General features: G+C 56.2%; 10 protein-coding genes across 10 annotated transcripts; 6 read left to right on the top strand and 4 right to left on the bottom strand.

Annotated features, from left to right (window-relative positions):
• Positions 1-707: 707 nt before the first annotated feature.
• Positions 708-2,356, bottom strand: BDZ83DRAFT_598727 (uncharacterized protein). Its single transcript, XM_060506968.1, has 2 exons — positions 1,953-2,356; positions 708-1,879 (listed from the first exon to the last, which is right to left on the bottom strand). The coding sequence occupies exons 1-2, from the start codon at positions 2,197-2,199 to the stop codon at positions 918-920; spliced, it is 1,209 nt and encodes a 402-aa protein (XP_060371364.1). The 5' UTR covers positions 2,200-2,356; the 3' UTR covers positions 708-917.
• A 759-nt stretch (positions 2,357-3,115) lies between these two features.
• On the top strand, positions 3,116-4,604 carry BDZ83DRAFT_565073 (major facilitator superfamily domain-containing protein; the record flags this gene model as incomplete). Its single annotated transcript, XM_060503707.1, has 4 exons — positions 3,116-3,203; positions 3,276-3,309; positions 3,368-3,950; positions 4,041-4,604. The coding sequence occupies 4 exons, from the start codon at positions 3,116-3,118 to the stop codon at positions 4,602-4,604; spliced, it is 1,269 nt and encodes a 422-aa protein (XP_060371363.1).
• Positions 4,605-5,915: 1,311 nt separating this feature from the next.
• On the top strand, positions 5,916-7,450 carry BDZ83DRAFT_659713 (NUDIX domain-containing protein; the record flags this gene model as incomplete). Its single annotated transcript, XM_060511051.1, has 2 exons — positions 5,916-6,450; positions 6,515-7,450. 2 exons carry the CDS (start codon positions 5,916-5,918, stop codon positions 7,201-7,203), a joined length of 1,224 nt encoding a protein of 407 aa, XP_060371362.1. The 3' UTR covers positions 7,204-7,450.
• A 454-nt stretch (positions 7,451-7,904) lies between these two features.
• On the top strand, positions 7,905-8,606 carry BDZ83DRAFT_565035 (ADP-ribosylation factor family protein; the record flags this gene model as incomplete). Its single annotated transcript, XM_060503702.1, has 2 exons — positions 7,905-7,953; positions 8,014-8,606. The coding sequence occupies 2 exons, from the start codon at positions 7,905-7,907 to the stop codon at positions 8,604-8,606; spliced, it is 642 nt and encodes a 213-aa protein (XP_060371361.1).
• A 231-nt stretch (positions 8,607-8,837) lies between these two features.
• Positions 8,838-9,796, bottom strand: BDZ83DRAFT_564932 (exoribonuclease; the record flags this gene model as incomplete). The annotated part of the gene is made up of 2 exons (XM_060503695.1): positions 8,838-9,570; positions 9,633-9,796. The coding sequence occupies 2 exons, from the start codon at positions 9,794-9,796 to the stop codon at positions 8,838-8,840; spliced, it is 897 nt and encodes a 298-aa protein (XP_060371360.1).
• A 192-nt stretch (positions 9,797-9,988) lies between these two features.
• Positions 9,989-11,355, top strand: BDZ83DRAFT_598716 (Pre-mRNA-splicing factor Cwf15/Cwc15; the record flags this gene model as incomplete). Its single annotated transcript, XM_060506967.1, has 3 exons — positions 9,989-10,135; positions 10,201-10,836; positions 10,933-11,355. Coding segments are annotated over exons 1-3 (719 nt in total), but the record flags the coding sequence as incomplete, so codon positions are not given.
• Positions 11,356-11,963: 608 nt separating this feature from the next.
• BDZ83DRAFT_715164 (short-chain dehydrogenase) lies at positions 11,964-12,716 on the top strand (the record flags this gene model as incomplete). The annotated part of the gene is made up of 1 exon (XM_060511718.1): positions 11,964-12,716. The coding sequence occupies one exon, from the start codon at positions 11,964-11,966 to the stop codon at positions 12,714-12,716; it is 753 nt and encodes a 250-aa protein (XP_060371358.1).
• Positions 12,717-13,009: 293 nt separating this feature from the next.
• BDZ83DRAFT_245074 (uncharacterized protein) lies at positions 13,010-14,664 on the top strand. Its single transcript, XM_060501894.1, has one exon. It carries the CDS (start codon positions 13,242-13,244, stop codon positions 14,316-14,318), a length of 1,077 nt encoding a protein of 358 aa, XP_060371357.1. The 5' UTR covers positions 13,010-13,241; the 3' UTR covers positions 14,319-14,664.
• Positions 14,665-18,329, bottom strand: BDZ83DRAFT_245073 (uncharacterized protein). Its single transcript, XM_060501893.1, has 5 exons — positions 18,060-18,329; positions 17,882-17,991; positions 17,462-17,823; positions 17,087-17,405; positions 14,665-17,034 (listed from the first exon to the last, which is right to left on the bottom strand). Exons 1-5 carry the CDS (start codon positions 18,098-18,100, stop codon positions 15,011-15,013), a joined length of 2,856 nt encoding a protein of 951 aa, XP_060371356.1. The 5' UTR covers positions 18,101-18,329; the 3' UTR covers positions 14,665-15,010.
• A 354-nt stretch (positions 18,330-18,683) lies between these two features.
• Positions 18,684-20,242, bottom strand: BDZ83DRAFT_598713 (ras family protein). Its single transcript, XM_060506966.1, has 3 exons — positions 19,863-20,242; positions 19,744-19,807; positions 18,684-19,653 (listed from the first exon to the last, which is right to left on the bottom strand). The coding sequence occupies exons 1-3, from the start codon at positions 19,938-19,940 to the stop codon at positions 19,082-19,084; spliced, it is 714 nt and encodes a 237-aa protein (XP_060371355.1). The 5' UTR covers positions 19,941-20,242; the 3' UTR covers positions 18,684-19,081.
• Between the last annotated feature and the right edge of the window lie 135 nt (positions 20,243-20,377).

Here is a 20,377-nt window from a genome sequence, read left to right as displayed (position 1 = left end):
GCGGTGATCATCGCTCGGTGCAGTCGAACGACAGATGACAAATTTCAGACTTGGAGTTCGCGCACTGTCGCAGTGATACGGTACAGCCACTACAGCGTCCAACCGATTAGATGAACATCCCGAGCAGGACCCGGTAAGCATCCACTGTACACTTCAACCTCTGTGAATCAGGTGTGTTCATCCCCCTCACCCTGATCACGGTAAACCGTATACGTATACAGATCATGGTCCAGAAAAGTCTCACACAGGGTGCGTCACGCTGCCGCTGCCGCAGGGGGGGAGGAAAAGTTGGATGACCAATCTCGCGAGACTCAAGCGGAGTCCGGTCATAACGAAGTCATTTCCTGGATCGGGACCGGGAACGGACTCTCGGTCGAATTGAATACGACTTCATGACGCAAGTGCAACTTCACCCTCATGATCCTGGGGTGTATGAGAAACAAATGGTGTTGACGTAGAAAGAGCCCACTCGCCTTTCGCTTGGCTCTCATGAAATTGGTCAGCAAAGTGGTGTTCTTACCAGAGTCGGCGTCCGCGTCTTCGGCCGGAGAACCCTCGACACAGTGTGCAAGGTACCTCCCAAAGTGCCATCAATACCTGGACCTTATCATTGACGGTTCATTCTTGTGCTCAAATTTTCGTTTCACCTTGTCATGCATGAATCTAGGGCGCGCTCGACATGAACGGTCAAGACCAGCCCCAAATCCCTTCAATACACGACCGGGGATCAGGAGCAGACTGGCATGGCGTGAATGCTCTGCATAATTACGAGTTATGAGGCACTCTCACATCCATACCCTCACCTCTTCTTGGTCTCAAAACCCCCCACCTGAATATCTGTACACAGGCTTTGATTACAAATTTCGATGAGGCATGCCAACCACATGAAAGCATGCCATGAACCCCCACGCATCCAGCTACGACATCAACGCCGAAAGCTTCCGCTTCCACTCCTCCAGCGCCCGCTCACTATCAACCAGCCTTTCCCGACTCACCGCTAATTCGGCGCGCAATGTCCTATTCTCCGCCCTCAACCCATCCGCCTCTTCAACAGCCTTCTGCCCCAGCGCAGCCTGCGCCCTCAGCTGCTCCATCTCCGACGCCGAGACACGGCCTACGTCCGCCGCCCGCCTGGCCAGCGCGAGCTCGCTGTTGCGCAGGTGCAGCTCCCTCTGCATCTGCGCGACCTGGCCCTCGACGTCGCCGACCTTGTGCCGGAGCTCGTGGGCCGTCTCGAGCTCGGCGTATAGGAGCCGCAGCGCGGCGTCGACGTCTGTTGGGAGGGTCGTGTAGCGAGATTTGCGCGCGGCTGGCGCCCGTTGTGTGGATGAACTGCTACGGGGCGGTTCACCCCGTGAGGTTGCTGCTGCTGCTGTTGTTGTTGCCGGTGGAGGTAGGGGGGTGTTTTCGGTGTGAGTGGTGCTTGATGAAGGGGCTGCGGCTATTTCCTCTCTAGCAGCGGAATGGGATGCTTTGGCGGTACGAGTCCTCCTGGCGGCCGTACTGGGCGTGTCTTTCGACGCCTCAGTTATCCTATTTGTCTCTTGATTCTGGTGAACTTGGGGCGAATTTGATAGATCTTGCCGACCCGTGTCCTTAGTGGAAGGTGTAGCTCCCGTTGCCTCAGCTACCTCCACAGCGGCCGATGATAAAGAAGCAGCCGAAGGTCGCATCTCCGGCATCAAAAACGGGGGATCTTTGTGCCAGTTGCGGTGCACGCACACTTCGCAAAAGAAGCAACTATTGCCCTCAATGACAGAGTGAGTGCTCTCCTCGGGCCTGCAGGAATCGTGATACGACCTCTTGCAAGTGATGCAGTAGGTGAGACCCTTGGTCTGCCGGCAAATGAAGCAAAACTCATCGTGCTGCGCTCCGGCTTCTTTTGCCCCCCATATACTTGTTAGTAGGTTGGTTACCACAGCGATGTTCTTGGGAGTTCTCAACTTTCTTACCTTTCCAAGCTTTGTATCTCTCCAGAGCAGCGGGGATAGGAAGCGCTCGTGGGTCAATTGAGCTTTCAGATTCCTGTGCTTGTTGCTCTGTTGGTTGACGATCGAGTTCACCCAACTCTTTTCTGACAGTGTTTGGGTTCACGGAACCACCACGCGCACCACGAGACCTCCCGCGACGAGTTGGCTGTGCTGAACGTAGACGCTTCCTCGGCGGCTCCCTGCTTCCGTCATCGTCCATAGCGTTCATAAGTATGTGTGCAAATGTGCTATAAAGGAGAGTGGCACACGATCTTCTCGGTGAGGGGCCGAACGGGTACAGCCACTGCTGGGATATTTGAGAGCGCCTGTCAGTATAGAGAGAAACGTACGAGAAGATGAATGTGGCTGGGCACTTGACAATTTGGTGGTGGGATTGTGCAATGAGCGATCGTGCTGACTAATGACACTGGCGCTGCTACCCCCTTAGCACCCAATGCCTCTTGGCCAGGTAGACAAGATCCAAGGATCGAACAAGCAGTAACAAAACCAAGACAAATGCTGTCATTTTACTGACTCTCATTCACAGCCCGCAAGCCAATCCAATTGACACAGTGTTGGAACTCACAGCAGAGGGGTGCTTTTAGAGCTCGAGTACATGTTGGAGCAATCGCGCTATCTGTGACCCAGATTTGTCATCGAAATGCTAGACGGATTGCTCAAAGGGGAAAGGAATTCCGCAGTTGGCTCAGGTTCCTTGCTGACCAATTTGAACCAGAGAAGCGGGTGTGAGTTGCCGGTGAATTATCCTCGGTTCTTGGGGGGAAAGGTACAGTCTACTCCTCTGAGAGGGTTTTCTCCGTCCCTCGTTGGATTTCCTAAGATCTTGCCAAACGTGATGATTATTCATTTTGCCTCAAGTGCATGCACCTTGAAATCCGGGGCTCAGAGAACGACAGCATCAACGAAGAACAATGTCCAACACAACGGTCAGTAGACCGGCCGGGTCTGATAATAATGAAAAGAAGCTCGAAGCGGGTGACCTCGAGGACCATGGCGTCAAGAGTGAGCTGCAGCTGGAATCGACTGACCCTGACAGCCGGAGGAATTCTACTACGTATAACGCATATTACCAGGGCGAGGTGACCAACTTGTCAGACCCGTCAACTAATGGAGTTGATCGTGTCATGAGTCGTATCGCGAGTAGAGTAACCTCACGATCGACCATAACCCCTGGACCACCGCCCGATGGTGGGTTGAGGGCTTGGTTGTGTGGTAAGCTGTATCAAGACCCAAGATTTCTGCAGTGAGAATAATCCATTTACTCACCTTTCCCGTCTTGAACAGTCTTTGGCACCTTTCTTGTCGTTATGAATACATGGTATGATCCTTGCAACCAGAACCTTTCTCAAACAAATAACTAAGAAGAACGATGTTAGGGGTATGATCAACTCCTTTGGCGCCTTCCAGAGCTACTACATCCAAACCCTCGGCCGGAGCCCCTCCGACATATCCTGGATCGGATCCGTCGAGATCTTCCTCCTCTTCTTCATCGGCACCTTCACCGGCCGCCTCACGGACGCGGGCTACTTTCGCCCCGTGGCGACAGCCGGCTCCGTCCTTGTCGTCGCGGGCACCCTGGCGGCGTCGGCCTGCACGCGGTACTGGCAGCTCCTGCTGGCGCAGGGGATCTGCGTCGGCCTGGGCAACGGGTGCCTCTTCTGTCCCACGGTCGCCCTCGTCTCGACGTACTTTGCCAAGCGGCGCGCTTTTGCCATCGGGATCACGGCCTGCGGGAGCGGGGCGGGGGGCGTGGTGTTTCCCATTGTCATTCGAGAGATGCTGCCGCGTGCCGGGTTCGGCTGGACGATGAGGACGCTCGGGTTCATTCAGGCCGCCGCGCTGGGTACCGCATTGTTGTGTCTGAAGCCGAGGGTGCCGCCTCGTAAGACGGGGAGCTTGGTGGAGTGGGCGGCGTTCAAGGAGTTGGAGTATACGTTCTATGCCGTGGGAGCATCTTTGGTACGTTTCCTGAAGAGGCTTTCGTCTCTTCCAGGTTCAGTCACCAAAGGAACCAACCCCTGGATGCTAATCTCTGTTTGAACTGGACAGTGCTTCTGGGCCTCATACACCGTCTTCTTCTTCCTCGCAGCCTACGCCCGCGACATCCAAGGCGCCTCCTACGACACATCCCTCGACCTCCTCATGATCACAAACGGTGTCGGCATCCTTGGCCGCCTCGTCCTCAACAGCCTCGCAGACCGCGTCGGTAACCTGACAATGTTCGTCCCCACCGCCGGCGCAGCCGCAGTGCTGGCGTACTGCTGGGCGGCGCTGCCAATCGCCTCCTCCTCGCGAGCGGGTCTCTACGTCTGGTCAGCGCTTTCTGGTATTGCGCTGGGCGGCATCCAGGCGCTGTTTCCCTCCGCGCTGGCGTCGTTGACGGCCGACCCGAGGAAGCAGGGGGCGCGGATCGGCATGGTGTTTACGATTGTGAGCGTGAGCGTATTGACGGGCCCGCCGATTGCGGGTGCGTTGGTGTCTGCTTTGGGGGGCAGGTATTTGGGTGCGCAGATGTTTGCGGGGAGTAGTTTGATGTTGGGGATGGTGTTTATTTTCTTGGCGAGGGAGGCGAAGAGGAAGAGGGTAGGAGGGTCGTTTTGGGCAAAGGTCTAGTATGACTTTCTTCCATCTGTTTCCTCCATCTAGAGCTAGAGATCGAGTATCTTGGATACGTATCTCGTCTCTTCTTTCACCGGTATCATTGTCAAAAGCAATGGTGACTCGGTGCGATGTCGAGGTCCAGCGTCCTTAGATGTTACCTTTCTTGATAGGGAGTGACCAAAGAGATAGATTGAATCGGATGGTGATCCACAAAGGTAGTACCAAGTGAGTAGAAACGCCTTCAAAGACGGCGTTCTGGCATTAAAAGAAGTACCGAGCGTCTTGCAGTGATGTGGACGCGGCTAGGATGGCAAGTCTTTTGTGGATCCGAGTGTTGTGATGTGTTCTGCCGGCACCTCAGCTGACAATGCCTGTGTCATTTGACTGAATACAAACCAAGAATCATTAGAAAGCTTTGGAGGGTTGAGGTGCTGTAAGCAATGTCGCTGATGGACGGTTCAGACATTTCATTCTATTCGTCGACGGGCGGTGTTGAGCAGAGTGGATTGAAGTCTCAGTCTTGTCCTCCAAGATTCGAATGCTTGTCATGTGGGAGCTTCTCAGTTAAGAATATGACTGTAATTGTCAAAAGAAGTCGATGATGACTAAACACGTTCCTTGCACCTCGGCAAGATCTAAGCCGCCGCGTGGGCGATTTCGGGGGGCCAAGGCGATTGGATAAGCTTATGTGCATCCTCATCTCACTCTCCCATCCGAGATGTCGCATTGACAGCTGCCCAACGAGCTCCCCATGGAGCTCCCCTTCCACACAATATCCAATGATGATGGAGGTATTCCAATGCAAAGGCCCAGGAGACAGCTGCCACGCACGGGCTGTCCAGTAGCTCCGAATACCGTGACAAGTCCGGACACTGACACTGACACTGACACTGACCCGACGGTGACCAGTCGATCTCTTAATCGCACCTGGTGTGGGGGAGGAGGGATCTGCCGGAGGGGGCTCCATTTATCGGAGCTCAGCGGCGAGTCGTGATTCACCGTGACAAGCTCCAAAGATCCATCGCATTGCGTCTCTGGTGTCCCCCATCTTTCGTCAATCTGATTAATCAGCCGGGCCAGTCCATTGCCGCAGCCGTCTCTACCGCACGTCTTTCAGATATCTCACACTTTTAGACGCCTCAAATTCTTTTCCATCAACCTGTTGTAGAAACTTGCACTCACTGCCTTATTTGGTTTTGGTACATAGTATACGTCATACACATCCCACATCGGCGCCCATCACCCCGAAACCCCCACGTAGAACCCAAGAACCCCGCGATAGCTTCACCGCCCGCTTGAGCCAGAAACCCAGGAAACCTCGGCATGGGTTCTCAAACTTGGAACCTCCCCGCACCAGTCGACGACCCGGACTCCATGCTGTCCCGCAAGTTCGGGCGGGAGACCGTCAACTACTTCGCCGGCAGTGTCCTCAACCGCGTCGGCTGGCTGCGTACCGACCACGCCTTTATCCGGTCCGCCTTCCAGTCAAAGGACACAAAGTTCATGCTCCTCAAGGACCTCAGCCCCCTCACCAGCGCTCCGACGAGAGTGCAGTTCGTCTCGTACGACGACGTCAAGCCCCTCACTACCGAGGACCCGTTCGGGCCGTCCGAGGAGGATCTGATCAAGAACTTCGACTCGACGGTCACGAAGCCGCTCATCATCTTCCTGGGTCTCGAGGAGAGTGCAAAGGTGCCGTTCGAGTACAAGGGCCTCAAGGGACGGCCGTGGTTCGCTGTTGACGTGACGCCCAAGGGCTCCTACGCCGATGCCGCCAACCAGCTCATCAAGGCTCAGTCAAGCAAGGGGTACAAGTTCCTCGAGGGAATGAGGCCGATGACGCTCGAGCCGGATCATGGTAAGGACTCTCACTCTCACACAAGAATCTGTTCATATATCAGTTACTAACAAACAATTGTCAGCTGGCATCTACGCCCAGGCCCGTTCCATCGCAGACTGGAACACGCGCAACAAGTTCTGCGCCGGGTGCGGGCAGCCGTCCCTGTCGGGTAACACGGGCTACAAGCGCCTGTGCCCGACCACCGACCTCGCCGGCTCCGACACGCCCCGCGAGCGGGCCGAGTGCGCCACGCGCAAGGGCGTCTCCAACATCAGCTTCCCGCGTACGGACCCGACCATGATCGCCGCTGTCATCTCCTCGGACGGCACCAAGGTGCTCCTGGGCCGGAACAAGCGGTACCCGCCTAACTGGTACAGCACGCTGGCCGGCTTCATCGAGCCGGGCGAGTCCATCGAGGAGTCCGTCCGGCGTGAGGTGCTCGAGGAGGCCGGCGTGCGCGTGGGCCGGGTGGTGATTCACTCGAGCCAGCCGTGGCCGTACCCGGCGAGCTTGATGATTGGGGCCATCGCGCAGGCGCTACCCGACGGCGAGACGATTGATCTCGGCAACGACCCGGAGCTCGAGGACGCGCAGTGGTTCCCGCTCGAGACGGTGCGGGACGCGCTCAAGTTTGGGGTGAGCGGGCTCGGTGAGCCTGCGCCGGAGGGGTATAAGGAGGGTGGGCTGAGGTTGCCTCCCCCGGCGGCTATCGCGAACCGGTTGATGACTGCTGTTGTCGAGGGTTATGCGACTGCCGCGCCAAAGATGTGAGAGCGGTGATGATGAAGCTGCTCCTGGGGATTGGGCTCGCAAACGTGTTTAGACACTATGATAGATATGAATGAATAGACTCGCCCGTATGTTTGCAACTTTCCTGGATTTCAAGTCAGGAGAGTTGACTATGAGCTTAGCGTTAGTAGCACTCTGGTGCTGAGTGAGTGAGTGACTTCATAAACGTGATAGACGTAAGGTATTCGTAGATGCACAAGAGTGGCAAGAGGGGGGTTGTTGTCTTCAGAAATTTATTACTTTCAAGACTTGAAGAATGAGAGGTATCTGTCTGCCTTAATCAGGTGTCGTGTGACATCAAGGTCCTCAACCAAATGGAGCGCCTAAAGTGACAGTGGAGGAGACAACAGCAATGGAGCCATGCCTGCCCGGGCCCGTAGGGCTGAGGAGCCGCCCGCTAACAAAAGGTCCCTGAAACCCCTGTATAACCCCCCACCACCCACGCAGCGGACAGCGTGTCAGCGCTACGGAGTACAGGCCAGCACAAGCTCCAACGCAAGTTTGAGCTCCGGCTGGCGTTGTCAAGCTCCATCCACTTCCTCCATCCACATCCCGCCAATTGCGCCGCCATCGAAACCCTCCACCTGTCCCGACCCCGAACCGATCCTCCAGAACCTCGCTCGTCCAAACGTCGAAACCCGCCGCAATCCAGGTGCTGCTCGCCAATCGGTCGTTTGCCTGCCATGTATCACCTAGCCAAGGGGTTATACCTCCTAGCTACTAGCAAAGAAGGTTCGCGCACAATGTCGTCCACACACAAGCCATAGCTAACCGTCTCTCCTTTCTACGCAGAGTACTCCGTCATCCTCCTCGGCCTCGACAATGCCGGCAAGACGACCTTCCACGAGCAAGTCAAGCACTTCTTCCTCGAGTCGCGCCCGGACCCGAAACTCAAGACGGTGCCCACGGTAGGCCAAAATGTCTCGACGATATCCCTGCCAGACATGTACCTCAAGATCTGGGACGTCGGCGGCCAGCACTCGCTGCGCCGCCTGTGGCAGAGCTACTACGCCTCGGCGCACGCCATCGTCTTCATCATCGACTCGACCGACATTGGCGACGGCAACCTCGAGCACGACAACGGTTCGGGCCGGCTCGACGAGTGCCGTCTCGTGCTCGAGGACGTGCTGCAGCACTCCGAGACCGAGGGCGTGCCCGTCCTGGTGCTGGCCAACAAGCAGGACCGCGAGGACTGCGTCGAGGTCGTGAGGATCAAGGAGGGGCTCGTGAAGAAGGTCTTCGAGGGCGAGAAGGCGAGCAGTATCCGCGACTCGAGGGTGTTGCCTGTTAGTGCGCTGACGGGGACGGGTGTCAAGGAGGCGGTGGAGTGGGTGCGGTCAAGGGTGAAGTGGAATAAGGAGTCGAGGCCGCCGGTGATGCGGTAGACGTCGTCGCTCGCTTGTTGTCATTTACGAGGCATGATAGTATACGGGGCAGTTCTTTTTTAGACTGGGCGTAGATGGAGTTGGGGGCTCAAAGTCAAGGGACGAACGGGCGAAGCCACGTTGGTCACTTCGCTTCTTCTTGCAGAGCATGGGTTTTTTTTGAGAGCGTATTTGGCTGGGTATCATTTTTACAATTTTTGGTTCATCTTCCTCTGCTTGACTTGACGTGTTCTATGCGTCCACCACTCTGTCATTCTCCGCCGACAGAAGCTCTGATATGAGACCGCCCTTGTCCCTCCGCTTCGCGTCGTCCGCCAACCTCTCGTCTACTATCGTCGAGAACTCCTTTGCTTTTTGCAGCGCCACGTTGCCGCAGTGCAGCAGCGTCACCGCCTCGACGGGGGTGCCTCCCAACTTGGAAATCTGACTAATCTCGCCGTGCTTGTTCAGGCTGACCGTCACGCTGCTCGTCCGCAGCTGCTCCTCGAGCCAGTTTGCGTCGACAAGTGTAATCTCTCCCTCGTCGCCGTAGAAGCTAAACGTCACGCAAAAGGGGCTGTGCAGCCAGCTCAGGGGCACGGGCTCGCGCTCGGCGGGAGTGAAGATGGTGAGGCTCTCGCCCTCGTTGGAAGTGTCGGGCTTGCGGAAGTGGCGCAGGGCGGCGACGACGGCGAGGCAGGCCGCGTCGGTGAGGTTGCCGTCGTGGGAGAGGACGTGGACGTCGGCGCGGACGGACCATACCTTTTTGCCGGCGACAAGGCAGAGGGATTCCGTGTCGAGGGCGCCCGAGCGGCGGACCGTCTTCTCCAGGAGGCGGGAGAGGAGGACCTCGGCCTCGGTTGGGCGGTTGACCTCGAAGGCCGGGGAGGCCATGGGACTGAGCTCGGTGGTGATTTGGAAGACGCCCTCAAAGGGGCGGTCTGGGTAGGGGACCGTCACTTCTGCGGAGACTTTGACGAGGACTCTGTGATGGGTGTTAGCAACAATTGAATCTGGTGAGTGTGAGAGTAATATGAGTTAACTGACCTCGTCTTGCCGAGCTCGACGTTGGCCACTCCATACTCATCGCCAAAAGTGAGCTGGACTTTTCGATATTGATCAAATTCCCGGCCATCAAGTCTCAAGTTCTCCTTAAGAGCTTGTGTGACAAAGGCCTTTTCATTCGCTGACGGCTCGGCTTCCCTAGGCATCTTGGCGGTCGAAATTGGTAAAATGTGAGAGCAATTTCCAAGACTGAGAATCTCATCGACTCAATAGTGACCTGCAGGTGTTCAGTGAGGTCAATCGCATTGGTGGGGCGCTTGCAAAAATTCTGCCGGGCGGTCGAAGCCTTAAAGTGTCGCCTCCCCTGCAGCTGGTCCCACTCAGCCAGCTGCGCGCGCGCATGCATTTGCTGGGGGACCAAACGTCAATTGCCTATTTACAGATTCATTACTTTCAGCCTCCTTCAACATCCGCCAACCTGCAATTCTCACAACCCGTCGCAACCTGCCAAGATGACCACCGCCCATCGTCCCACATTTGACCCGGTATGTTCTCATTATGTTCCTTCTAACCATCAATCAATATTTTTACTAACCACATAATACCACAGGCCCGAGGCAAAGAAGCCCTCCGCGGCCCGGCCTACCACCAACGCCTCCTCCCAGCGCACACCCAACTCAAGTTCCGCCAAGCAGGCCAGGGTGGCAACGCGGACGAAGAATCCCACGACCTCAGAGCCGAGCTCCTCGCCGCCGAGGCCGCCCACTTCGCCAAGAAGAACGGCGGCGCGCCTCCCCCGTCCGCAGACGACGATGCCGACGCGCCCTCGGGCGGCGTAAAGCGTGCCCTCGAGGCCGGTTCGCAAGCAGACGCAGAAGAGGACCTTGAAGCGAAACGGAGGAGGATATTAGAAGAGTCGCGGGACGTTGACGCATCGTCAGACGAGGAAGGGGACGAAGAAGACGATGACGACGACGATGATAGTGACGAGGACAGCGACGACGAGGAGGCGGAGCTGCAGCGTGAGATGGAGAAGATTCGGCGCGAGAGGGCGGAGAAGAGGGAGAAAGAAGAGAGGGAAAGGGCTAAGATCGAGGAGGAGGCGCGGGAGAGGGACATTGCGCTGGGTAACCCGCTGTTGAATAAGCCTGATTTCAACATGAAGAGGCGGTGGGACGACGATGTCGTTTTCAAGAACCAGGCGAGGGGAACGGAGGAGAAGGGCAAAGGCAAGGAGTTTGTTAACGTGAGTGTTATGCCCCCCCTCACCTTCTTGGTCGAAGCACCCCTGTAATGGGTGGGTGCAACTGGTGTGATGATGGTTTTGCTGACTTGCGTATAGGACCTCCTGCGCTCTGACTTCCACAAGCGGTTTATGAGCAAGTATGTTAGATAGATACCCATCGCCGATTATGGTGGCAAATGCGAATCTTTTTTCTACTCTTTCGATTGATGAGATCGGCTACGAGACGATGCTTGAAACGCTTGGCGTCGCCCACTGAGTCCATCTTTGGCCTCAGTATGGCCTCAGTATGGACTGGACGCGACAGAGGTTGCTCATTTCTAAGCGTCCAGCCGAGGAATTCTGGGTCTCCTCGTCATGTATGTCACACGGAATCAACCACCGAAGACAATGGCAACATTTTCACTTCAAAGGCCAACGTTGTCGATTATCTATTCTGACAGCCAAGCCTAGGCGCACTACAGCCTTTGCTAACGGTGGCTCGAAGCTGCCTTCTGTGCATATCCCGAGATTATGTGTTCTAGATCTACTACGACTACGTTCAAGTCCATGTACAATGTGGTGTTTCCTGCACGACACTTGAGAATGACGTTCAGCGCCGATTCAAAAAGCCAACCTCTCACCCCTGAGAGGGCCGCAAAAGAGGATCGAGGCCGGACGGGTAGTTGTGAGACTCCGCTACCCCTAGTCTTGGCTCAAGCGGCGAAGAGTCATCTGGAGAGACTTCAAGACCCAACCTATACAAAAGCGGATCTCGGTTTCGTTTTCCGTATATCCAGTAGCCTCTTCAATCGTGTTTTTCGGTCCAACGATGCCAAGCAAGCAGAGCATTCAGGAGAGCTGTCGGAATGCCTGCCTATCGGACGATTGCTTGAAATGGGACCTCTTCTCGATAGGTCAAACGCGTCAAGACTGTGCATTTAGCTTGAGGCTTATCGTTCTAGAGGCTGGTAAGACGTTGACTCGCAACTGTATTTACTTTCTCTTTGCAGAACATCATTATGATTCATTCGAGCTCATTCCCAAGTATCACGATGCTTGCAAATATGAAGGAAATGACACATAAGGCGAGGGGGTTGAATGAGCACTACACCCTCCTCTACTCATCACGCTCATAACGCACCACCAACATGAACTCCCAGACAGTCGCATTCATCACAGGAGCCAACGGCGGCATCGGCCGCGCCGCTACCGAAATCCTAGCTTCCGCTCACCACTACCACGTCATCATCGGGTCTCGTAGTCTCAAAGCAGGCCAAGAGGTAGCCGATTCCCTGACGTCTCGCGGCCTATCCGCGTCCGCCATCCAACTCGATCTCACATCCGACAACGACATCCTCGTAGCGGCCGCCTCCATCTCCGAAACATTCGGAAAGCTCGACGTCCTCGTCAACAATGCCGGCGCGCACTTTGATATGAACGACAACCTATCACTGCGGGACCAGTGGACGTCCACCTTTGCCACCAACGTCGTCGGCACCGCCGTCCTGACCGATGCGCTCCTCCCGCTCCTCCGCAAGGCCCAGTTCCCGCGCATCGTGTTTGTCAGTTCCACAAAGGGGTCCATGGCTGCCGCCCTGGACGGGAGCGCGGGATTCTACGACGTCGCGGCCAAGGCGTACGATGCCAGCAAGGCTGCGGTTAACATGTTGGCCGTCAGCTATGCTAGGGTGTTGAAGGGCGACGGTGGCGTCGCGAATGCCGTGTGCCCGGGGCTGATTGAGACGAAGCTGACGGCGTTTATGGGGAAGGATCTCCTGGCTAGCCATGGCGCTGCTTCGACTGAGTTGGGGGCGAAGAGGATTGTGGAGATGGCTACGCTGGAGGAGGGGAGTGCTGTGTCGGGAACGTTTTCAGACAGAGATGGAATTGTGCCTTGGTGAGAGCTGACGACATTGCGGTGTTGTGCTTGGATATGTAGGCAAGCTCCGCCTCGCAACAGTCTTACCTGAAGATTTGAAGGCTCGAGCTAAATGCTAGGCGTGTGGCGAGCCTTCCCGTATGATAGGGTAATTCGCAAATTTGAAGAATGGAAAGAATGCTAGATGAGCTGGCATAGGACTTTCTAAGTCCAACTTACCAAGTGCTTTACCTCCCGTTCTTGCCAGACCAAAATTGTGAAGCTGCGATGTCACCATATTGGGAAGGTCGCGATGTATGCAATGGTACATGAGGTAGTTAAATGCCATCTCTGTTCCTCTCTCAACATCATCACCCCCCCTTTCACTGATTTCTCTCCGCCATCTCCAAACGACCAAACTCATCAATGCCTCTTTCGAGTTACCCAGCAGACAAGTTATTCGAATCCATCACAAACATACATCATGTCAGTCCCAACCGGCTTTTCCGCGTCCACGCGATCATCGGACACCCGATGGACCCCAGTCGAAAACTAGGAAGTGTACACGATGAGACGTCCACGCGATGGTACTCGATTCATTATCCGATGCTTGGAACACCGAGAAATTGAGTGTGTAGACTGCCCACAACCTCGCGACGCCCACGCAGCGGAGTATCTCAGGTCTCTGAGGCCCATACCCCGGCCGCCGAGGGAAGGGCCAAGCGATACCGATCTTGCACGCGCACGACGACCTGTCTACTTCTTTTACTCTGGCCGACGTCCAGATCTCGGAGACCCTTATGTGTCTAACAACAATGACGACGCGCTGAGTGATATTGAGGGAGAGCTTGATTACCCCATGTCAGACGACGATTCATCAGACTGGAGCCTCAGCAGCTGTCCGGGACTACCTGATGGCTCCTCTGCCGATCACGAACGCAGCCCAAAAATGCAAATTAGCCCAATACTGGATTGTCCGAGCATTCAGTATCCGGAGTTCGAGTACCCAGAGAGGCCATACCAGTCGGCTAATGGACGACTCGCGACGCGGTTCATAAACACCCATGACCACACGGACTTTCTCATGTATATCCAAGGTCTCTGTCGTCCAGAGACCCGGACCGGCAGCTGGGCATACCTCTTCAAGCCCTACCACCTTGGAGGAGCCGTGGCTGGACGCCTGGAGAGACTGGGCCCATACGGCGACCTTCGCACGCCTGTGAGGCACAGAGCTGAGCTTCGCGCAGCCCTCGCGGCACTGACAATACCTGCCGACTTCAGACATGGTTTCAGATCACTCACGATTGCGACCACTCGCGCCTGGCTAGCAGAAGATGGAGAGCTGTTGGTTGAACAGGCATGGGACGAAATCAATGAAGCGGGATCCAATCCCTTACCGGAGTGGGCAGAGGCTCGCCATACCCCGGAGTTTGCACACGTATCCGACGGAGACCTTTGGTTTGCCATGAAACGACAGATTCAGAATCTCTATTCAATTGACGACCCTCAAAATGCAGTGACAGTTCAGTTCCGCCTGATCGATTTTGAGTTCAATAGAGATTGCCAAGGGGAGGCCTTGGGGGCTCTCGACAATCCTCGTCGGCCATATCGCTTCAGAGAGCCTAAGCCCAAACAGGAGTCATGATAGAACAGCGATCACATGTACTTTACAGAGTATACATACTACCGATAAGAGGCGTTGGAAGGCATCGTGGGAGTAGAAGTAGGGATGGAGAACTGTCGCGAGGACAAGGGGTTTCTTGGGCGGAGTTTGCTCGTCCGATGGTTTACATCAGGTACTTAGGTTCAATGAGCACCCGATAAACTGCAACACACTTCACCAGTCACTAAAGAGAAGATTCATCATGTCAAAGAGTTGTGTTGAGACTCTATAACAGCTCATGCCGGCTACTGAAGCGTAATAAGTCTACCTTTTGTGGTCTCACACTCCGCTCATATCTTCTCTTCTCCATTTCCCCTTTCTTTGGGCTGAGTATTTCCTCGCCGTGGGGGAGGCCATCACCTAGGAGGGCCCGCTGGTTGAGATCATGTCAAGTGAAGCAAGCGCTGGCACAGAGTAATAGCCATTGTTCCGGGGATGATAGTACCCCCTTGGGTATGAGAGAATAGCGGACCAGAACTCGCAATACCGGAGTCTTCCCTTCAGACTTTTGAGCAGGAATAACTTCTCCTTGCTCAGTAGTGATCGGCGCGATTGTCCGCCCTCCGAGACCTGGTAGGTCGAACATTGTGACGACCAAGCCTGCCGATCGTCTCCTCTGTCGCACGCGAACCGGCAGGACCACCACCACCAGCGCGAGGCCGACCGCCAGGCTTCTAGCCCCAACGACTGCCCTCGCGCTCAGCTTCCATACGACGCATCCGCTCCTCCTCCTCGTCGATGCTGATAGCCTCGCTGCGGCGCCCCTTTCGTCGGCTCCGCTTGCCGTCGTCACCACCACCACTACTCTCATCCCTGCTGCGTTTCGCGCCCGCCAATCCGGCCAGACCAGCCATGCGCTGCGTCTCCTTCAGCAGACGCTCGCGATTCCGTGCCTCGCGCTCCAGGGCGTGAGCATCTTTCGTAGGGACGCTGGGTGCGGACTTGCTGTTGACCGAGGCCTGGGAGTCTCGGCGTTCGCCGCCGTCCTGTCTGTCGGACGACCTGCCGGATTTCGAGCCCACGCCCTTGATCTCGAGACCGGAACCACCGCCGCTACGAGGGCCGGTGGGCGGGTTAAAGTCCCTGTCGACGGGCGTGGGCGGCTCCGCCGACTGCTTCCGGCTGCTGCGGTGACGATGTTCCCGGTCCCTGTGCTTGTCGCGCTTCCGATCCTTCTCGCGGTCCCGGTCCTTGCGGTCGCGATCACGGTCGTAGTCGCGATCACGTTCCCGTTCCCGATCCCTGTCGCGATCCCCCCGATCTCGGTCCCGGTCCCTCTCTCTGTGCGAGCGGTGGCTAGACTTTCTGTGATAGTCATCGTAGTTGTCGTCCCGGTGCTTATTGTCCTTCTCCCGATCGCGACGCTTCTCATCGCGGTCTCGGCGGCTCCTATGGCTAGACCGCTTCGAATCGCTAGGCGACGCCGACCTAGATCTCTCTTCGTGCCCGTCGTCTCTGGAACGGGATTTGACGTCGTCTTCGTCATTGTATGAGGTGTGCTTTCTGCTCTTATGCTTCCTGCGACGATACTCATCGTCCCGATCATCGACGACAGATCTCGATTCTGAACGTCTGCGCCGGCGCCGGTGGCGATCGCCGCGATCTCGATCTCGATCTCGGTCGCCGCCGCCGCGCTCGCTCTTGCGCTCGCGACTCTGGTCTCTGCTGCGTGAAGGTGAGCGTGAGTAGTCTCGTTCTCTTACGCCGTGGTCTCTCTCCGACCTGACGTCAGGTTCTCTCTCACGATCGCGGCTCGCATCTCGGCGACGGCTCCTGTCCTTATCCTTGGTGCGCGTCGATGAGCTGCTTCTGGATCGCTGCTGTTGCTGCTGCTGCTGTTGGTCCACGACGGGACTCTGAATTGCGAGTGCGTCCACCGACGATTGTCGGCCTCTCTCATCAGGGACAACGTATCCTCGCGCTCGCAAGGTGTGCAAACTTGTATTCGGCAAGCCCTGACGCATAGCCTTGGGACCTGTCGGAGCATTTATAGGAACATCAGGGGCTGCAGGCGCGAATCCTTGAGGACCATAACCTCCCGACATGCCGTTCCCGTTGTACGTAGAGTAGTCACCGGATGCCTGTGCCATGTCTGTATTCATAGCATTCTCCTGATCCGCCTGGCCCTGCTCGTCCCCGCCATCGTCCGCGGGTCTGGATCCGTCACCGTTCTCTGCGTTGTCGCCGCCGCCTGCATTGGAAGTCGCGTCTTGGTCATTGGGGCGCTCGCGGCCAAACTCGTCAACATTTCCTGCGGCGCGGGTTCCGTCCTCGGACCCCTGGCCGTACATGTTGTTTCCATACTGTTGTTGCGCGTGGCTTTGGTCACCATAGCCGCCATACTGTTGGTATCCGCCTCGACCATAGCCACCGTTGTAGAAGCCGCGTCCTCTTCCCCGTCCACGATTGCCGTAATTGTTGCGGCGGTAATCATTGAATTGGTGACCATAATTACCTTGATTGTACCCTGACTGGAATCCTGAGTTATAGTTGCCATAGTCACCAGATCCCATGCCAGCAGCATTAGCAGAATTGAAATTATCTTGGCCGAAATTCCATGACTGTTGCCCGTTCCAGTTATTGGAGCCTGAGCCGAAACCACCGTTGAAGCCTCCCATGCCCATGCCTTGAGCACCATAGCCGCCGTTCATGTACATGTTCTGCATCGCCATTGGGTCCATACCCATTCCTGGCATACCTGGAACGATTAGCTTCAACCAGTAACGTGAGAATGTGGAGGGGTGGCTTACCCATCATTGGAAAGTTGCCAAACGAATTGGAGCCCATGCCGTTCTGCATGGCCATCATCATCTGCATTTGATTGAAGTCACCATTTCCAGTGAAGTTCATATTTTGAAAGTTGCCTCCGTTCATTCCGTTGAAATTGGCGTTGCCGTTCGCATTCGCGTCGTCGCCCTCTGCGCCGTCATTTTCAGCAACATCCTCCTCCTGAGGTCTCGCTAATTTGCTGCCATCGGCCGCGGTCTCATCGCCTGTGATGATGACGGTCTCGTCATCGTCGTCCTCTCCCTTAGAGATGATAGGTTCTTCGTCGTGGTTAGGCGCATCCTGATCGACTGGTTAGCAAGACGTCATACCGACAGGATCGTCTTCGGAACACCAACGTTTTGGTCTTGTGCCGCGGTGGCGTCTGCATCCGCAACATCGGCCGTGTTGGCATCTTCGATTGGCGCAGGTTGGGCAACGGCGCTCTCTTCGCGTTCGTCGGGGATCGCGGCAGGTTGTGAAGGTGTATCGGCGGCAGGGGTCTCATCAGGGCCAGCGATCTGCGCATTCGGTTTCGCATCAATTGGAGTAGGGGGTGCTGAGTCCTTTGCACTCTTCGACCGGGCTTCGTCGCGCTTCTTCTCTTGGGTTCGGATAAAAACCTTGATCGTGGTTCGGAGCGACTTGAGCGGCGTGCAGTCGTCGGCGGACACGGGCGAATGCTCGCAAACGGGGCAGGATGATGGGAGAGAACTCTGGCCTAAGAGGATCGGTCAGAAGCTGCACACAAAGACGCAAGTGAGAGCCGGGTGACTGACAAGTCTCGCAGATGGCTTGCTCGCAGCAGGGAAGGCGAAAGGCGTTGACAGCGGGCTTGCTACAGCTGGCGCATCGCAGCTTGATCGGAATGTCGTCGGGCGCAAGTGAGCTAGGAAGGCAAGGTTAGCAGTGCGATTGAGACGAATCGCAGTTGAGAAACAAGCGCGGGGAACTTGCTTGATGAGCTCGACCTGGGCCGGGGTGAGGTGGACAGCCATGCTGTCGTCGTTGTGGAGGAAAAGGAATATCAAGAAGAGAGATACATGGGCGAAGGAGGGGTCTGGGAAAGTACAACAATAAAAGATGGTCGCGTCGCCGCTGACCTGGTATTAGTATGAAGAAAGAAGGAATGAGGACGGTTTCAGCGTGTCGCGCGAGACGCTGTCATGACGGACGGTTGCTTGTTGTTGAGCTTGTTTGCGCAATGAAGCAGGTGGTCGTGAAAAAGATTCTGAAGTGACGGAGCAGTTTGAGGTGGACGAGGCGCGGGAAGGGCCAGAAAAAGAGTGGGACGCATGGGCGGTGACTGACCAACCAGATGCGCTCATTCACCTTCCCCGGCCTGCTGGTTTTACAGTGTTTTACAGCACCATGGTCCTCACCTTGCCTACTTGATCCAGCCACCAGGCCTGCTGTGCAGCGTCGGTCTGCCCACTGCCCGATCGGTGCATTACTCGCCAACGACCTTAGCCGTTTGCACCTATGCATCCGGCACTTTGGCAATGGCAGCATGGGATGATGTAAATCCCTGGTCAACATCATCAACGCCCCGGTGAATCCAAAGAGACCAAAGAGTACCATACGTCTTCTTGAATGTATGAGATTCCGTCTACATAATGCACTACGAAGCATTAGCTCCCCACTGACCCGCAATCCCTCCCAATGTCTTCTTCTGCGCACTTTGCTTGCACAAGTAGGACCATTGTACACCACGACGGAGGAGTCGGCATGTAAAGTGGTGCAAAGCGACTGTGTCTGAATTTCGACTCATGACGGACTTCCCATTTACTGCCGGATGGACGCTCCCATAAATGAAACCCTATAGCAGAAATGCAGCGCATAAAAACGGATCGACTCCAAAATGATGAAGGGGGAGGTTGGAAAAACGGCCCAAAAAAAGGAATCCCTCCTTTGCAAAAAACGATAATCATCCTTTCTCGAGATGTTACACAAACACGCAATTTCCCCATTCTACAACTTTAACAGGCACATCCCTCCTTCGCCGCCGCATCCCTCGAGCCCGTGAGGTTGACCCGTTGCTGGTCCTCTGCGCCACGGCTCACGGCGTGCGATGCGCCCGGACCCCGCGCGCTCTTCAACGACGTCTCGGGGATGGCGTTGGCGATGGCCGTGAAGACCTCGGTGACGTTGTGGCCCGTCTTGGCACTGGTCTCGAAGAAGAGCAGGCTCTCCTCCTCGGCATACGTCTTGGCCTCCTCCGTCGAAACCTTCCTAGCGTCGCCAGAGTCCTCTCCGTCGGCCTCCTCGTTGTCGCCGGCGGATCCGGTCTCGGCGTCGTTTGTCAGATCGAGCTTGTTGCCGACTAGGGCAATGACGATGCCCGGCGAGGCCTGTCGTTGGAGCTCCGCCACCCAGTGCTTAGCCTTGACGAGTGACGTGGGCTTCGTGAGGTCGTAGACGACAAGGGCGGCTTGGGCGTTGCGATAGTACATGGGCGCCAGCGAGGCGAAGCGCTCTTGGCCGGCGGTATCCCAAATTTCGAACTTGATTGTCCGGGTCGGTAAGTTGCACTTTTGTGTTAAGAAGGCGGCTGCAAGGGGGCGAGGAGTGGACAGGTTAGCTCTTTTTTGCTCTCAATCGGACTGGTCTTGCCTGCGATGGCAACAGCAGCGGTTCGTACCTCCGATGGTGGGCTCCTTATTCTCCTGGAAATCGTTGTTGACGAAGCGCAAGACGAGCGATGACTGCGATGCTGTTTAGCAAGAAAGCTATGATGTTGGGTTCGGATGATGGCCGCACCTTTCCTACGGCAGCTTCACCGAGCAGGACCAGCTTGACGCTGCTGCTCGGCTTCGGGGCACCGCCGGATCCGTCCATCTTGTTCTCGGTAGTTCAGGTCGATAACGAGAGCCGGTTGCCTTTTTCCCTTCAAGGTATTCTTGCGATTTGAGCCGTGGACAATGATGCGAAGTTTCGGTTCGGATGGAATCAGGGACACACGAAAGTTGTAAGTTGCTGCCTTCGCGATGGGTTGTGTGGGTGGTTGGATGGTTTTCGTAGCGGTAGGCAGGACAGCAGCTTGGCCACTGAAACGACGGGTGTGGTGAGGCGCAACAATGACGAAGCGCCCCCCGGCGCCACTGGCCAATGCTCTCTCCCTCGCACCTCAGCTTCACCTGGCACGCCTGGCAATGACCTGAGTTGGAGGGGTGGCGGAGAATCGATGCGCCGGTATCCGCATCCATGGGTGGGCCCCGCCAAGATTCCCACCCTGTGCAGGGGTCCTTCAAACAGCCTGCAGCAGCAGCTTGCTG

Source organism: Colletotrichum acutatum (assembly GCF_030867785.1).
Source record: "Colletotrichum acutatum strain CBS 112980 chromosome Unknown BDZ83scaffold_3, whole genome shotgun sequence".
NCBI classification, from domain to species: domain Eukaryota; kingdom Fungi; phylum Ascomycota; class Sordariomycetes; order Glomerellales; family Glomerellaceae; genus Colletotrichum; species Colletotrichum acutatum.
Note: the sequence above shows the minus strand (reverse complement) of the source record. Positions and strands in the feature narration are given on the sequence as shown.

What these genes read in the sequence shown, in the direction of transcription:
- BDZ83DRAFT_598713 (XM_060506966.1), bottom strand. Translation starts at nt 19,940, where the DNA reads ATGGACGGATCCGGCGGTGCCCCGAAGCCGAGCAGCAGCGTCAAGCTG. An exon ending in GTGAAGCTGCCGTAGGAAAG is followed by an intron (nt 19,808 to 19,862) that starts GTGCGGCCATCA and finishes ACAGCATCGCAG; the next exon opens with TCATCGCTCGTCTTGCGCTT. An exon ending in TAAGGAGCCCACCATCGGAG is followed by an intron (nt 19,654 to 19,743) that starts GTACGAACCGCT and finishes GCCCCCTTGCAG; the next exon opens with CCGCCTTCTTAACACAAAAG.
- BDZ83DRAFT_245073 (XM_060501893.1), bottom strand. Translation starts at nt 18,100, where the DNA reads ATGGCTGTCCACCTCACCCCGGCCCAGGTCGAGCTCATCAA. An exon ending in GCCCAGGTCGAGCTCATCAA is followed by an intron (nt 17,992 to 18,059) that starts GCAAGTTCCCCG and finishes TTGCCTTCCTAG; the next exon opens with CTCACTTGCGCCCGACGACA. An exon ending in CCGCGGCACAAGACCAAAAC is followed by an intron (nt 17,406 to 17,461) that starts GTTGGTGTTCCG and finishes CCAGTCGATCAG; the next exon opens with GATGCGCCTAACCACGACGA.
- BDZ83DRAFT_245074 (XM_060501894.1), top strand. Translation starts at nt 13,242, where the DNA reads ATGAGACGTCCACGCGATGGTACTCGATTCATTATCCGATGCTTGGAA.
- BDZ83DRAFT_598727 (XM_060506968.1), bottom strand. Translation starts at nt 2,199, where the DNA reads ATGAACGCTATGGACGATGACGGAAGCAGGGAGCCGCCGAGGAAGCGT. An exon ending in GAGATACAAAGCTTGGAAAG is followed by an intron (nt 1,880 to 1,952) that starts GTAAGAAAGTTG and finishes GGGGGGCAAAAG; the next exon opens with AAGCCGGAGCGCAGCACGAT.